At 37.6% G+C, this 17,807-nt stretch overlaps 1 protein-coding gene across 4 annotated transcripts in view; it reads right to left on the bottom strand.

Moving 5' to 3' along the window:
* The window catches only part of XPO1 (exportin 1), a 39,068-nt gene that overhangs the window by 4,307 nt on the left and 16,954 nt on the right, over positions 1-17,807 (bottom strand). For all 4 annotated transcript variants that reach the window (XM_064446834.1, XM_064446836.1, XM_064446835.1 and 1 more), the window contains 16 exons: positions 14,537-14,598; positions 14,415-14,459; positions 14,145-14,326; positions 13,627-13,675; positions 13,429-13,548; positions 13,198-13,326; positions 11,483-11,641; positions 8,594-8,791; positions 7,776-7,914; positions 5,689-5,870; positions 4,666-4,822; positions 4,390-4,553; positions 3,456-3,590; positions 2,404-2,587; positions 809-915; positions 226-420 (listed from right to left, as the gene is read on the bottom strand). In XM_064446834.1, coding sequence (XP_064302904.1) covers positions 226-420; positions 809-915; positions 2,404-2,587; positions 3,456-3,590; positions 4,390-4,553; positions 4,666-4,822; positions 5,689-5,870; positions 7,776-7,914; positions 8,594-8,791; positions 11,483-11,641; positions 13,198-13,326; positions 13,429-13,548; positions 13,627-13,675; positions 14,145-14,326; positions 14,415-14,459; positions 14,537-14,598 — 2,207 coding nt within the window. The remainder of the gene's footprint in view (positions 1-225; positions 421-808; positions 916-2,403; positions 2,588-3,455; positions 3,591-4,389; positions 4,554-4,665; positions 4,823-5,688; positions 5,871-7,775; positions 7,915-8,593; positions 8,792-11,482; positions 11,642-13,197; positions 13,327-13,428; positions 13,549-13,626; positions 13,676-14,144; positions 14,327-14,414; positions 14,460-14,536; positions 14,599-17,807) is intronic.

Here is a 17,807-nt window from a genome sequence, read left to right as displayed (position 1 = left end):
CAGAAAGAAGGCATGAGCCCCTGCTTAATTTCCATAGGATGAAAGCTGTGTAGTAACACTACGTTCACTACATACCACACCTCCCTTCATTGCAAGAAAAAGGTATCTTAGATGTAGACACATACCAACAGCAAAGACTAGTACTCTTAAAAAAGCCTTTTTTTGTTTTGTTTTGGTCTTTAGTCACTAGGGAGATGCCTTATCCAAAAGTTTCAATATAAATACCTTGTTTATCATATTTAGCGTGCACTCAAAAACAGCATCAAATATCTGAGGTATTTCAGCAGTAATGTGTCCACCCAGCTTGTTTACAATGATAGCCATAGTGCTAAGTACTTCAGGTTCTCTAGCAGCTGGAACGTTTCTCTGGTAGTCAATGAGAACTGCATCCAACAAGGGAGGAACAAAGTTTTCAGCTACCTGATTGAAAGAGTAAGCCACAGTTATAACAATGCAGTGGTTGAGCAAAGTATCTAGCATACTGTTTAGAGCAGAGTTTGTGGTTTAGTTACAGGCAACACTTTTCCTAAGCAAGTTGAAATACTTTTACTTATGGAAAACTCCCGATCCTCCATATCTGTCCAGCGGGGCTTCCAATAGAGCGCTCATAAACCTTGATTCCCTTTGAGATTATTCTCAGCTAAAATTAATTGAAGTATCTGAAATGGAGGCTCAGTATACTTCATATTTAACAGGCCTCCTGAAGCCAGTTCCTGTGACCAACTGATTCAGTCAACAGCAGAACAAAACCCCAGCCTTCTTTCTAATTCTGTCTTACAAGTTATTTGTATAAAATAAATCCACTTACCATCTGAGGGTCATTGGACCTGCTCACCCATCCAGAAATTAGTTTTAAAGTTTCCCTTTTTACAGTCCTCATACTTCTAATCAAGGGCTGCTTTGTTACCATTTCACCTGAAAAGTTTTAAATCTGCAGTTAATTGGGTAAGGTGTAACAAAAAGATTAAGTTAAATTGGTATCACAAAACAGAGTGCTCGATCTTTATATTCAAACTACAAAGGCTACCGAAGACTTCTTATGCATACCATGCAAATAAAAAACCCACCAACCCCAATTCTAGCTCCATGGTCCAAGTTGCCATTTAGCATTATAAAAAACTACTACTGGCACTCTACTAGAGTTAAAAAACAAAGCTGCAACCTACTGTTCAAGTAAGGGAAGTCACACAATCACTTAACTACCTGGACTGAGCTTATATCTGGTTCTCATTAAGTGATTGTGGGGGGGAAGAACAAGAAAGTTCCTAATTTCATTTAAGAGAACCAATCCTTCCACTTCTCTTTGTGTGTAAAGTCCGCGCTTACCCAGCTTATCCTTAGTTCAGTTTCTTAACCCCAAATCATTGTGGTCTCATCAGCAAAACCCCACCTAATTAACTGCACAGCCATGCAACCATTACAGTACGTGCATGGGAACACCTGAAGAGCACTGCCAGGAAAAGAAAGGTAGGACCACTCGTGCTGGCACCACAGCCATCTCTGGCAAGACAGAGCCAGCTGTGAAAACAGTCCGAGGCAACTGCAACCACAGTAGCTGCTGATCCAGTAGCACGTCAGGACTACGGTCCTAGCAACTGCTTCCTGAACTTCACTGTTTCTGACAAGGAAAAATTCTGGCCATTAGAGCCGCAAAAAGTCAAAAACTATTCGTTTCTCACAGCCAGTTTTATTCTGAATTCTGAGAAGCTACTTCAACCAGCTGCTCAGTTACCAAGTTTTAACGTTCACTTTTCCAAATACCACCATCTGAACCGGCAAGAAAACTGGCGTAACAGAGAATCCAGTAACTGACTCATTTAATCTTGTAAAGAACTACTACATAAGCAAATTCTACTGAGGTACCATAGGCCCTAGTTTATCTAGCAAAAATAGGTTAAGTAATTCGCAATTTCTTCTCTATAACTACAAGCCTGATTAATGACTTTCAGGTATCTTCACTATAGTTACATGCCTGTAATGAAGTTATTTAGTAGCACAGTACCATACCAAAACCCTGCCAACGTCTTTTGAAAAAAATCAGGGAGATTCTATTTAAGAGATTCTTTTAGTATTCAAAAATCAGAGTAGGCTAATAAGAACACATGCTACAACCTTGTCTTGGCAAGATGCCTATTTAATTCTAAGTAAGCACCTACAGTGTTTTTGCATCTTTTCTAAACTTTCTCATTTATAGGTGTTTTCTCCTCCCTCTAAAAACAGAATTTTTTTATTTGAATAGAACATCTGGTTAACAAAAATAAAATCTGAGCAAGCACTTTCAGTCGTTCCCCGCTTTCCCAAACAGTAGAACACAGTAAAACTGGCCTCCGTGGAATGTACTTTGAAACCTGATGACATACACTGCTAACCCCCCATTTGCAGGAAGAACATGGAATTTCTTACCATTAGCCTGGATAGCTGCAGAAATATTTTCACTTAGGCACTTGTACACATTCAGCATATCTAAATAAATTCTTCCAAGCTGAATCACAAAGGGGTGGCCAACTGCTTTACACGCTCTTACATTGGTTTTCAGAATGCTACCAAGCTGCTTCACTGTTTCAGGATCCTTCAGAATATCAACATTCTGTTTAAAAAATGAAAGTCCGTTTTGTTTAGTGAACAACCTTTTAGCTTTCAATATAAAAGCAAAAGTTTAAGTAATTTATCTCACACAGTGTCAGAGAACATATAATTGAAATTTACAGACTTTATATATACTGCTGTTAACTTCATGGCACTTGCCACTACCTCAGACAGACAGGATAAAGCTTTAATTGATTTCATTCTGCTCTTCCACAGAAGTATTTTTGCTAGAGTGGTACAAGCATTACTCTAGTTGAAGAAAGAAAAAAAACTATGGAGGAGGAATTAAGAAGGTGAAAACAGACAGAAGTGGTCCAAAGGAAAGGCAGTCTGTTCTTGTTTCAAGAGGGAAGACAGAGTGAAAGAAGTAACTCAAACTTGCTTAAGTTTCAGGATCTTAATTAGATTAACTCCAAGCGGATTGATCTCTTGTGCAGTGCAAGACTGGGGTTCTTTAATGTGTGGAGATAATTTTGAAGAGACTGAAAGAAATGGAAGATAGAAGTAGTGAGAAAAAGATGTACTTTAAGAGAACAATGGAAGAGAAAGGAGGAGTGAACAGTACTTTTAACATTTTAACTTTTCTGTTTTTCAGAAAGAAAACTCACTTCTAAGCCAGGTGAAAGGGAGTCATAGAAAAAGCCTATTGAAACCTACTCTGTACAGTAGCAGAAAATTGTCCTTTAAGTAAGATTAAAACTAGTACAACACTCAAAGCAACACTTTTACTGTCATGTCAATCACTGTTTTAGCCACCATTTAATAAAGTCACAGTTATGGACAATTAATGTTATTTAAAAAAACAGGGTAAGAAACATTTAGGTTTTCTTTATCTGACCACAGAATACACTTAAAATTTATGAGCTTACTTTTGTTGCCTGTTGAATTATGCTGTCCCATACTTGATTAGGGAGCAACATGTACTTCTCTATCAGATGCTCCTGCACAGTTTGGTCTGTCTGCGCCCCAATCATGTATCCTACTGCTTCATAGAATGTATGCACCTGATGGGAACAGCAAGTCAAGCAGGAAGGATAAAAAGGAGTAAGGAGAATTTTACACTGTTCTGAACTAACATATAGTGAAGGCTGAAAACTGGTTTCACTGTCTAAATAGCTTCATCCCCCAACTTTCCTTTCCTACAAGATCCTTCTCCATTCTTTCCTTACTTTCACCACACATAAAACAAACCTCCATCTTTTGTTTACTAATGCCACTATGTGCATCCCAGAGCCTTTCTCCATTTCGCCATCATATCCCGAAGTGATGAAGCTCAGACATATGCTGTTTAACTCCTATCACCAGACACATTTAAACTGTGGACTGGATTACATCACTCCTCTAAGCACCTTTTTCCAGATGCCAGATCCACTCTGCCCAAAGTTTCAGCACATTATTGCAACAATGAGCCTATGTTGCACGTGTACACTATGCTCTCGCTTCATGAGCTGTGCCCTTCCTAGATGTAGGTGCTTTTAGATTGCTCCCCACCCCCCTTCTTCACAAATACAAGAGCTATAGCTATACTATTTTGGCAGGGTATTATTACTCTTTCCCAAAGCAGAACCATAAAGTTACATTCAATATCCTATTTGTTAAAACATTCCAGAAATCAAAATTCCAACTAAACACACTTTAATTCTCCTTCCAAGCATTTTAACTGAGAACTCAGTAATCCAACTGAGCACGCTAACAAAAAACTAAGGAATATAATTCAAGCCTTGAAGGCCGCTAATACATTTCAGTATGATGTAACTTTTGATTAGTCTTTAGGAATTACCCACAACACTGAATTAAGCATACCTGCTGTGGCTGAAGGTCACAGATGATTGTATTAATATTGTTCAAGATTTCATCAATAAATGGCATGACCTCTCCCACTTGAACCTGAACAAAATGTCGGCGGCATTTTTGTGCTATTTTGATGAAGGTATCACAAGCCATATCCTGGACGCCATCATGGGTTTCTAAATTAAATCAAGTCAGTTACTACTTTGTGTTTTTCCCCCATACATGTTCATGTATGGGTATAATTTTTTTTTTTTTAAATAAAAACAGCAAGTGAAAATAGATAATTACCATGCATAAATTCAAACAGCTTGTTGACTACTGTCTTCAAAAATTTCCAATGAGCTCTCAAAAAACGTGGGTATTGACCTACTATATACATTATATTTGATGCAATAATGGCTTTATTGTCTTTTCCTCGCTTCTGTTCACAGAGTCCCAGGAGATCCTGCAACATAATTTATTTTTAGCTTCCTCTCCTCCAAGTTTGTCCAGTTCAATTAAAAGCACTGGAAGTATAAAATCCTACAAGGAGCTATATTAAAGATAAAGGAAAGTGGTTGCCATGATCAAGTTCAAAGTCCAAATTAAAAAAAAACCACACATACAAAAACCACCACAAACAAACCAAGTGGGTTAAGATTGACGTGATGCAATTATTTAAGTTTCAGCCAAACCGGGAACACCATGTTTTCAACTATGGTATCTCCATTTTAAATATAAAGATTTCTGCAGGGGGGACTTCAGCAAGCCTAACAGTATTCAATACTGAGTAGCTGCTATCAATAAAAATATAGGCTCTACATCAAATGGAAGAAATTGAACTACATCTTCCATATGAATTTGTATGACTTGTTAAAGTAAGGTCCATCACTCTCATAAAAATGTTTTGGTCCTGCACCCTTTCTACGTGCATATTTGCCAAAAATTCAGTTTGATCAATGAATATATGGAAAACAGCAAAATAGCAGGATGCTAGCTAAAAATGGGGGTTATTTTGCCACTCTCCTTTATTTCCTTAGCAATCCCTTTCCATCTCTTCTGCATCCCCAGTGAAAAACTACTCCACGATAAACACATTTTTTCCCTGAAATTTTCAACATGACAAGAATATTTGGATTAATGCACTGTCCACAGCTAACTAACTTACCAGCCTTAAATTCAAGATAAAAGACTTCCCATTAATTTCTTTGTATCAACTTGCTTGCCCTACAAGGTAGCTTACTAAGAACATAGAGCAGTATTTTTGTAAACTTAGTTTCTTGAGCATAAACTATGAAGTGTGACAAAGCCCTTGGTTTTGCACCATGATACCTTAATTACTGTTACAAGGAATCTTTTTTCATCTTCTTCATGCATTGCTCCACTGATTGAGCCTATAGCCCAACACAGGGTATTCAAATTTTTCCATGACCATTCTGTTCCATTCACTTGATTGTGAAGTTTTTCAGTCATAATTCGTTCTGTGTCTGCATAATCCAGATGCGTAAGATAAACTGAAAGACATTAACAGTGAACAGGCACATTTTAAAGCAACAACTTGGATCATAACTCCATAGGCAAACTTAAATTCTTCTGTTCTTGACAAAAGACAACCAAATTGTTAGGTAAGTGCAATGCTCCTTTCATGAACTCATGACAGAATAAGTTAAAAATTTAAGATTTGTTAAAACTGCATTTTAAAGATGGACAATAGATTTTATTATGAATCTATGTTTGTTCAAGGGATCTCAGCAAAACACCGCATGCAAGCAATGTGGAAAAGTCTAAGTCGAGAAATGTCTCACGTACCAGCCAAATCAATAAAAGTTGCCAAGGTAAATTATTAACAGAAGGCATACATACTGATGGTCTATAAGGAATATGGGATTGGCTACCTATGGGGGACCTTATTCAGCATGTAAGAAGTCAATCAATTGTCTTCTGCTCTTTATTTCAGCATCATTAAGTCTGTAGGTTGCAATAACCATTAAAGTGGAGTTGTACTCCTGAACAAAGCTGGATGGGAAAATTCAAGTATCACAACTCAGACACTTGCATCGGCCCCTTATTAGGGTCTCTAACAAAATCTTAAATCCCAGCAAGTCAAAAGCAATTTAAGGCCAGATTCAGATACAGATTTTTACTGTGCCACAGGATATAGCTTCCACCATATTCTCACTTCTTTTAAGGGAATATTAAAGATAATACACTATAAGCAACAGGTAACATCAGAAATCAAACACTAACTAGATCTGCATTTCCATATAAGTAATCCTGTATCTGGAAATATGACTAAGGCTCTGGACATGCCATAATAATTTTAATAAATGAAGTTAAACATTTAATCCAATAAACCAAACAAAAAATTTTCTTCGTGTTCCATATGAGAAGATATTAGAACAATTAATCTAATGCTGGCTGTACCTATATCACAAGTACAAAGGTGAGAATAAAAAAAATCCAAAGCCACTTTGCACCACACAGCCTCCCCCCCTACTCCTAGTTCATAAACCTGTTGTTAAACACTCGGTCTTCCCTTAAAGCATTTACGTTTGACTGAAAAATCTTTAGTATTGGAGGTTTGATGTCCCAAATTCGTGATAATTGTAATCCCCCCACTCGCTCAAGTTAGAGATTCAGATTTTATTTTTCTTGCCTCAAAATCACCTCTAAGTTGTCACTATAATGCATAGGCACTATCAATTCACTGGTAAAATGGTCACAGCTGAACATGAGTATACACATGCTAAAATAAAATGTACTTGCTACATTACATGCTATAAAAATACTGATTCTGTTCTTCAGTGCGCTCACAGCATTTGATTTGTTTTTCTACATGATATGTAATGAATTGCAACTTTTGTACTTTCAAGCAAGGTCACTATAAGACCTCAGCACTAACTCTGGAAAAGACTTTTGAAGCTTAAGTTCAGGCTGGAATTTTGTGTTTTAAGATCATTATTTAAAAAATTTTACAAGTATTCAGAAGTCCTACTGAACGAAGAAGTCATTTTTACCGAGGAACGCTTGGGCTACACAAGACTACAACTACAAGCCAAGTGACAACCAGCAAGTCCACTTCAGAAAAATCCTTGCGATTTATCAGGTTTCTGACAAAACTAAGGTTTCATTGGGTCTGAAACATTTTGTTAAAGGAATATCAAAAGGTGTTGTTCAGTGGGAAAAGACAAGAAACAAAAATTAAGTAGTGTATTACTACTTAACTGAGTTATACAAGACTACATGCTTAAAACAAAACTTCAGACCAACACTGCCTCCTCCCTTTCAAACGTGTACTCCTCTCTGATAATCATTTTACCCACACAGAATTCAGATCATAAGCTAACATTCTGTAACATACAGGTGGCTGATGCAGCTGCACAGACCTACAGAACAAAAATGCCAACTAGTACACTTACCCAACGTTTCTCTCATGTTTTTATACAAGTTTATGGAATCTGTATCCTTCATGAACTCTCGTACTACTTCTCCTTGATCATTTTCCACAACTAGGACTTCTTCAGGTTTAGCCATGCGGCTAACCATTAGCAATCGAACCTGTACGTTGCAATGGGAAGTTAAAAGTGAATTAAACTGTAACATGCAAATACATGTGTAGCTCCACAGGTGTTTACGAGCACTCTGGTCAGGCAGTCTGACCTGCATAGAGGGTATATCCAGCACTTCATGAGATAAGCTCACATGAATATCGTACAGAGACAGGTTAACTAAAAGACATTAAGAATTGAGCCTACTGATTTCTCTCTCTCCACAAACAAGCTAAGTAGTTAAAAAAACACCCATGAATTATACTTTCCAGAGTTTCAAAATATGTATGCAATGTCAGGGATCTTATAATGACCACTTTTTCCATACACACATAATTTTTCCTCCAGCTGTAACACTCCAGCCTGTTAAAGCCTGTTTAAAGAAACAGTTCCCTTTTTTGGGGTTTGGGTCCCATCCCGTCCCACCCCCCCTACCCCCACCCCCCACAAAAAAAGGCACTTATGAATGTAAGACTGAACAAGTCTGAAGCACCGTATTAATACTACTGTCATCTACTGCTGTCATCTTAAAGTGTTTTTGCAATTGTAGCACATTAAATAACTAGAGTTCAATCAATTACCAACTACTCAAAGCCAGAAAAGTTTTCTTATGTCACCCCTTACATTAAGAAAAATCTCTAAATTCAGGAACAGTATCTATATCTTTACAGTACTTAAGTATGGATTACCTTGGACAATACAGGCAAATAAAGTTGTCTCCTTGGAGGAACATCAAAGTGTTGACTTCCCGAAAGCAATGGAGAAGCAGATGTCGAAAACGGACTTTCCCTGTAGAGCTCAGCAGCTAAATGGTTCCAATATTCCAGACAAATCTTGAAAATTTCAGTTTCTTCAACTTCTGATACCAATAACATATAATGAAGAGCCTGGAAAAGTGTAGTTTAAAACATCAGATTACTATTTCTGCAGATTAAACAACACTGCTTCAAGTTCAGTTATCCAAGTGCTGATAAAATGCCAAATTAACATGAAAGTTAGGATCAAGAGGCATTAATTAATATTGCAATGACACTACTTACAAGCCAGACTTCTGACTGGCAGAGCAACTCAAATACAAAGCACCCTGTCAATAATTGTTCTCTTCAAAGTGTGCATCAATTCTTAAATCTAAAGTAGCCTGAAGACATCTTACAAAACATGCTGTAGCCAAATAAGCCTGTTTGTAAATTGTTGAACTCACAGCCTCTGGAGCTTCTGCAAGGCAAATGCCTTGTTTTAGAGCCTCAAAAAGCCGTCAACAGCTAGTTTCGATGACTGCTATTCTCAAGACTATTACTGCTACTTTGTTCTGAATCCTTGTACCCCAAAGAAGTGAAGGCAACCAAAGCCATACTGTTCACTGCGATGCTTTCCACAGAAGCCATCTACCAGAACATTCTCCACTGAGAAGGCCACTGATGCAATTCTGACAGACCGAGTTACCAACCACAGAAATTAAAACTACATAGCCAAACATTTGCCTAGCTTATTTTTCAGTCCCCTGGTGAAAGATATCAAAGCCACAGCCCACCAGGGAACAGAATGAAACAATGAAGTCTGAAGACATTTTCATAGCTTAGTACTAGAGCAACACATAGCATTTTAGATGGTGAAGACCTGATTCAGCATCTGTATCTACAATGTCAAAAGAGGGATTCAAAACAACCATATATTAGTATTGTACACATTGATTTTTCTTGGTAATTTCGCTTGCACCAACATATGTAGTTTCCTTCACTAGCCTAGAGAGCTCCAATGAACTGGTGGAACAATTCCAGAAGATCTGCTACATCCAAAGTGCAAGAATAAACAGGTTAGAATGACAGAGCTTTTTAAAGTAGCTGTGTAACTAGGTTCTATTACACTGGAACTTACAGAAGTGAAATTTGCTACCGTTTTAGGCCAGGCTAAGAACTTTGTTCAACATTTCATCATCCTATACAAGACAAAGTCGTTCAGAATTGACTTTTGTAAATGTCTGTTTTAAAGAATAACTTAACATAGTTATGGCGGACAAGAGAGGAGGCTAATACCTAAAAACTGCACTCCAAATTAACACACAATTGCACAGGACATGCAACAGCTTCAGCCATTTACACAGGTCTTCCTAATAAAGCCCCAGCAAAGGTAGAAACTTGAGCTGTGCTCCCCCAATCCAGTTATTTTGAAATCTTACCGCTTGCAAGTTCAGGAATTATTTGGGAACTGTTGATAGTTTAAAATAAAAAAGTCATACTCCTCTTAGTCCATCTTTTAAATGAACGATAATTTGATATTGCAACAAACTATATACTTTTTTTTAAGAGGGCTACCTCCAGAAGAAATGGAAAACAGACTAGAATTCAGATGAACATGTTAGATTACAGCCAATCCACCTCCAAGATGTACTTCCCCCTCCCAATGGAACCCCGTCTCTAGGTTTAAACTGCAGTATTGTTCTTCTACCTCTGTCTCAGGGCAGTTCCTCTCCATACCAGCACAGGGCTTGGTTCTGGGCACAGGAAGTGGTGCTTCAAGGGGCTACAGAGTCAGTTTCATCCCCTTGGAGCTCAGCAGTGGGAGGGAGCTAGCAAAAAAGTCACCACAGGACAGCTCACTCTCAGCAAAGTTTTTATTCGCAGTTTAAAAAAAACAACACAACTGAAACCCCCTAATTTTGTGATCTAGCCCCACTACAGTATGGGGTAGTATCTTGACTGTTTAGTAGTTCCCTAGAATTTAAGCCTTTCCAATGCTTCATTCTTAGCTGAATAATTTCCAAAGATCTCAGTTTTTACAGTGAAGTTGCACTTGACTATCAAAACTGAAAAGAGTGCAGCAGTCTCCAAGAAAAGAAGGGAACAAACGGACAGGAAGGACAACTGTAAATCTTATTCTCAGCAACTGCTGTAAAGATAGCTGATAATTGAGGCCTGTAAGTCTTCCTCCAAGACCAGCAGCAAGCAAGCATGCATAGTCATTTGGTAGAGCTCTACCATTAAGCATTACTGGCATACATAGGCTTCATTACATAGAAAGAGAGTATCATCCTTGGGAATTTTATTTAAAGCCTTTCAGTTAAACTTTGGGAAATGGAAAATTAGGTCAGAAGCTACAGCAGGATGGAAGCATGCACTGTACCCTAGAAACCAGTTTCGGATGCCAAATAAAAACATAACTGAGCTACCTCGCACAGACTGAAGAAGATCATAGCAACACCTTCTCTACACAAGAGTTAAACACGAAGTATGGTATGTAAAGACCCATGAAAAAAGAACATATAAATTTATTTTAAAGCAGTATTTAACACTAAGGAAACAAAATTGGAAGAGGGTGAGACAGAGGCATATGGTCTTCAGATATTGTGTTATGGTAGGATCACTGAAAAAGACTGCCACTGAAGCATACTAGGAAACATTTTGAAGGTTTGGGTTTGTTTTTTTATTAATTATGTGCCTTACTATGTGAAGCTAATAGCAACTTTGTTTTCCTCTTACCCACTATAAGTACAATGAACTAGAAGTTGTATTACTACCACAACCTTTGAGTGTGAGAACACGCTTGCTACATTTTGAAACCAAATAAATGGAGCAACTTACCTCCATTAACGTTTCTCTCAGATTCAATCTTTTTTCTATAAGTTGACCGTGTTCCTTGAGGAACGTGCAGAGAAACAAACTGAGATTCTGAATGAAGTTCTGTTCATCATCTTTTCCATTTGAGTATGCAAGTCTGATATTGGTATTTAAAGGAAGCATCTAATAAAAAGAATACAAACATAATCAAGAGTTTCCCATTTTGTACAGAAGGAGAACTACAGTGTACCAACAAATATTTTGCTCTCTTGGAAAAAAAGTCCTCTGCTTTTCACAGCATCCCTTCTTCACAGAGCTTTCTTACAAAACAAGTCTTACAGCTCCTTCATTTCATGCTTGATCCCAAGATGGACAGCAAGGCAAAAATACACACAGATACAAAAGTTCTGATGAACTAAACCTTTTTCCATCCCTGGTAAAAGCAGCTGTAAACAAGGGAAGTATCTACTCTATCACAGACATTTCCAATTGGCATAGGACAGAGATGTTCCAAAAATATGTTTGTTACCTGTCCGTAGCAACGTTAAGCTTCAAAACATTACATCATCATGATGTTAAAACAACATGAAAGACCTCCACCATAATATTTAGAAATTAGCAAGGAATACTCCGAAGGATACTGGAACATGTTTTTCAGTTATCTTGTATGGATCTCTGGCACCTCGTAAGAGATGCATTGGCTTTTAAATGCTATCATTATAAAAATAAAACTTTTTCAACATTCTCATCAGGTAGTGAACTACATTAACTTTAAAGCCAACACTATTAAAGTATAGAACAGAGAGAACAACTTTTGCTGCTGCCAACTTTTGTGTGGTTTTGATTTTTCTCCAACTTCATTTTACAGAATTTAAGGGAGAGTCAAATATTTGCTATAAATGCAACAGTTTGCATCAAATTTATAGGCAACAGTTACTCTAAAAACCTGCAGGTTGCAGAATATGCCAAATACCCAACTTGGCATTCAACAGGTTTTTTGAGGAAAACCTTAGTCCAGATGTACTGGCATTTAGAATCAAGAGCATCACCTATTATAACTGAGGAAATCACACTCAGCTGGCTAACATGCAAAATAACTTTGGTGTGTGCAAAAAACTGCCTTTAAATTTAACTATAGCTAAATAAAAATCCTACAGTTCCACTTGAAGCCAGGGGAGGAACAGGGATATTAGGAGACGAGTGCCTGTTCTAAAGAACCTCCAAGATGGACCAAACAGAGAAAAAGAATTGTCAAAAAAAGCCTTGCAACTGTTAACTCTAGGTGCAAATACAGTGAGGAAAGCTACAGACTCAAGTATCTGAATCTGAACTGCTCAGAGGGGCATCAAATTATATAAATCTGAAGCATGACTTTATATGACAAATGTCTCTTATCAGTTTCAAAAAAATCAAACCGCAACTTGCAGAAGTCTTGGTCTTACAAGTCACACAGTACACACTTTGCATCTTTCTCAGCTTTCCCCATCAGACAGCCCAAGTGCTCAAAAAGCCTCTTAAATTAATCAAAACAAATTCAATGCAATAGAAATACAGCTGTGATCTGGAGTCAGAAAAGTATACTTGACATCTTCTGATCAAGTCACAAATACTACAGAAGAAGATGATTTGTCTTATCAGGAGCTCTATACCGAATATAAATTTGTGAACTGAACTAGCTTCTACAGAAATGGATCCCACGAAATGAAACAGTCAAGAGACAGATGTATTAAAAACATTACCTGTTTTAACTGCATCATGGTCAATGTAAAAAGTGTTACAAACTGTTCTTCATACTGGCTTACACTGACACCTGCAATCTCTGTGAGGCACTTCAAAGAGACATTTCGAAACATGGGAACATTTAAGAACTATTGAGAGAAGAAAAAAAACCCAAGAAGTATTACAAGACTGTTGTACACTAAGCTTTTTTCCAACTTTTATTTAAGAGCCGTCAATTTTTGCACAAGTACCTTGTATATTAGTGTGCTGATTAACTTGGTCTCAAATATGTATCCCAGAGGAATCCAGTTCAGAAATCGTAGCAAAGTTTCCAAAGTTGCATGAACTAAGGGAGCATTTTGGGAGTTTTCCTGTAAACGACCGTTAGTGTCTATGATATTGTTAGGCACAATGGGGGCCATTTTTTAAAAATATCATTAAAGACTTACCATCACAAACTGACACAGTTGAAATATCTGAGAGAATTCATTGCACATGCTGTAAAAAAAATTAAGCAAAATTAAGTATTTCCACATTCCATATGCAATCCTATTTACTTTAATCAAAATGTCTATAGTCACAGAACAGGTTCTGAAGACATATGTTCATGGAGGTATTCACAAGCCACCTGGCTTTTACCACTTTTCATGGTAATAATACATATTTTGAAGTAGCTTGAAGACTGTGCCTGCAAATTCTGGCTTGGAAATAGAAGCAATGTTGAATGTTCTGTTAAAAGGGCAGGAAGCATCAGTCAACAGATGCTACTTGCAACAAGGTAGAAATCTGAGTGTACAAGTTTAGTATCACCTAACAGTATATTGCTTTAAAGAAAAATCAGTAACCCACTCAAGTCTCAGAAATCAGACAAGCTGTAGGTGTTCGCTCAAAAGCTCAACATGAGCAACTACTTAGCAGCAAGCACAAAGTCTACCCTCTTTATTAAGATTTAAATTTGTACACTTGCCTGTCTTTCAAATGCTTAGCTTTTACTTGAGTAATCTGGCCACTGGAAAAATCAAACACTTCTTCACTCAATAGTTTAAGGATCACCATATTATTCTGGCAAAGGCTTTCGCTAGTCCTGCTTGCTCCCACAATATCACTTATAAAAGTTGGCCAGTGCTTTGGCCATTCCTGTTTCAGTATCTGAAAAGTGAAGCAACAATATGTTAGATACATAGGCAAAGCCAAACACTTTAAAACAAGATCTAAAACTTTATGTGCTCTAGCTTACCTGGACAAGAATCATATTCAGTTTCCCAATATACACTTTCTCTTTCTGGAGAAGAGAAAAGAAGAGTCAGGTTATGCATACTATTCCCCTCCCTCTTCCTCCCCTGAAAAGAATTCACTTACTTCTACACAGGTTGGATCAGATGAGGTCTTGATAATTAGGCCAACAACATATTTTTTAATACCTGCAGAAGAGTTAGGAATTTATTTTTAACTATGCCAGATATCACAAATGTAGTAAAAATATTTTTTAATTCAGATTCTTCACATTTTTTAAAAGAAACACCTCTAAGAAACATACATGCATGTGTCAGGCGAGCATCCCTCTTGACTTGTGTGCTATATGGGAAAAAATCCACCTTTGTATCAATTCTGCAAGAGGATATTTCAGATGTACAAAATTGCTTTACACTTAATCTATTTCAATAAAACAAAAGGAAAACAGACTAAGGATTAGAGCACACTTGTAGCAATTTGCATGAGATCAATCTATCAGCCTCCTAAAGGCTGCAAGAAATTGTGAGAAACCCTGCATTGGTAGCACTGCACAACACTATTGGGCTGAAGATGGAAAGATGGCATCCGGCACTGTCCAGATCCTGACATATATGTGATCGGCACTTTAAAATGCTGCTGTACAGCTCCCTCAGTGAAATGTATTTGTACCCGCTATGCATTTTCAGATCATACCCAACAACTCCAAAGTTGGCAGCTACAGTCTTACCACTTCAGCCAAATGTTTACAAAGACAGGACAAAATACAAACAAGAGAGTCCTATTTTCTTTGACTAATGCTTTATTAATAAAAAGTGAACTCTGAAAATAGATAGAGCTTTCTAAGCATGACTCCAGTTTTAATGCCAAGTTAGCCAGAATCACACAGAAGGCTTCCATACATCATCACTACATGCAGAAGCTCAGAGATGCTCCAGTTTACTGAGGTGAGCTATTTTAAACACAGGAATTCCTATACACAGCACTTAGAAGTGAAACACCATGTCAGAGTTTGGTGAAGTTTTCCCTGTGCAATCTTGCTAGAACAAAACTTAAAGGTTTATTCACCAATGCAGTACAACGCACTTGGATTTGGACTACTATGCTTTTCTGGCACACATGGATGCTGCGGATGAGAACACTCTTCAGGAATTCTGGTTTATTGCTTTTGCTTTGTGTTTAAATTACTCTGTCAACCTGGGGCACAGACTGTATTTAGATCACTCATTTTGTTGTGTTTCTTCTACAAATGTTTTTAAATGACTTCAGAGTTTTCAGCTCCACCACAAAACAAAAATCCCAGACCCACTGTACTGAGCTATGCTACCTGAAGTTTCTTTTGCCTCCTAATCCTCAGCTCCCTCTCCACCATTAACCTATCAATTACTGAAGACATGGAAACAATGGCTTCCCAAGTGACTTTCCATCACAATAAATGTATCTAAAACCATTCTGTACAAAAACATCTCACTTCAAGAAAAGGCACACACAGAGGATCTGGAGTCATGAACCAGAAGAGCATTACTGATAGTTCTACTACAAACAGCTTTGGCACATTTGAAGATTTTAGGAAAAGTTGTCACTGCCACGAAGAATGTCTTAAGCTTGAAATATTTCTAAGACTTCACCAGATTTTGTCATACTTTTGCACTTCAGGCCTGAGCAACAGGATTAAAAGAAGCAATTTGGTAACAGCATTGTGAAATCTAGAAAAACTAGCTCTAGATTTTGAGCCACTAGATACATAGTAGACAGGAGCTGTTCTACAGGTAGTTCCAATTACAAATGAAACTATTCATCATTATCAGCTGGGATCAATGTGCACTACTCCAGAAGAATGGCCATTAACAAAATAAGTATCACTGGGTAAGAGTTATTACCAAGCACTAGCATTAGCCTGAGATCCTAGGCATGCCCTAGTATTTTAAAGCTAAAAACACACATTTCGCTGAATCATTATAGTAATTCACACATGATATATTAAAGCCCCCAAAATAGTATGGAAATATGTTTGCGGTGCCAGAAACTAAACTACTGTAGCTGTCTGCCAAATTACTAAGGGAAGCCTACTGTTGCAAGTGTTCGCATTTCAAAAAGGAATTCGAAAGTGAGTATTGTTAGACTTGCAACTCCAAAGCTGCATATTTTCCATCTTGCTACATCAGTATTACTATGCTGTTTAGTTACAACCGGAATGCTGTCACCATCGATCTAGCCTTGAGATCAGCAGATGAAAACAGTTGCTTGGGTACAAAGCTTCTCCATTAAAAAAAAAATATGGTGACCACAGAACAAAAAGGCAACCTAAAAAGTTTACTAGTTTTCACTGGTCATGCTGCATGTCTCTAAGATCTTCTATGCAGTGAACAAAGTCATATTCTTAATCCCTTAAAAGCAACAGCTATCCAGTTCTCTAATGCTTTTTTTTGCTTAAATGACTTTTTTTTTTTTAACTTAAGTATTGTGGTTTCTGCTCCATCTTTAGAAGCTCATTTCTTTAGAAATTTACTGGGAAGATAATGCTCAGTAGAACAAAGATATTTCAACTTTATACTCTGACAAAAATCAACACACAGGCTAGTTACCATTTTTCATCAGAGCATGTCCAAGAAACTGTTTCAAGGGTAGTAGTCCAATCAATTCGCCAAAATCAGTGTGTTCTGACAACTTAAAAGGAAGTGTTATTTTAAGGAGGCAGGCACAGGACACACACAAGCCACACAATCTCTGCCTAGAATATCTCCTTCCATTACAGAAGCAGCTGAATAAGCTTTGAAGATGGCAACAACGCAACTGCCAAGGTCAGACCCTTCACTGAGCCAAACAGGAAGAGACAGACATTCCTGGAAAACAGACCTTCCAATAAAACAAGAAAGGAAAAAAAAACACCAAAACCACCCACAATACTCAGGACACACATAACATTCTTCAAGGACATTACATTCCTTGACATTACAACCATGCTGGTCTCATGACAACCTGTGACCAAAGGGAGCAAATTCCGTTTTCCATTCCAAAACTTTAATTGCCACAGCACTGGCAGCCCCAGCACCCGCTCAAAAACTTGTTCAGAGGCTGAACTAGTGAAAAAAACAGTTACCAAAAACATTCAATAGTTTTTAAGAACTGTTTTGAAATTATCATCTACCAGCTTAGCTCCGATTCAGTTCACTAAAGGGCCAGAGAAGTATCAATGCTGGCTCGAAGTCATCAAAAAGTACACAGGTAAGGAACACCTTTATCCACAGCAGTTTAGTAGATCAGCCTAGTTGCAACCTCAAACTATGTTCTAATTATCTGAAAGGCTGGACATCACTGTCAGAAGGTCTGGACTAGCGCCACTGTTAGCATCTTCTGGTAAGTACAAAAAGTACTTTTGCACAAACTACCCAAAAAGGAG

This window comes from Phalacrocorax carbo, chromosome 3, assembly GCF_963921805.1.
Source record: "Phalacrocorax carbo chromosome 3, bPhaCar2.1, whole genome shotgun sequence".
Classification (NCBI taxonomy): Eukaryota; Metazoa; Chordata; class Aves; order Suliformes; family Phalacrocoracidae; genus Phalacrocorax; species Phalacrocorax carbo.
The sequence above is the reverse complement of the archived record's forward strand: the minus strand, read 5'-3'. Positions and strand labels throughout refer to the sequence as shown.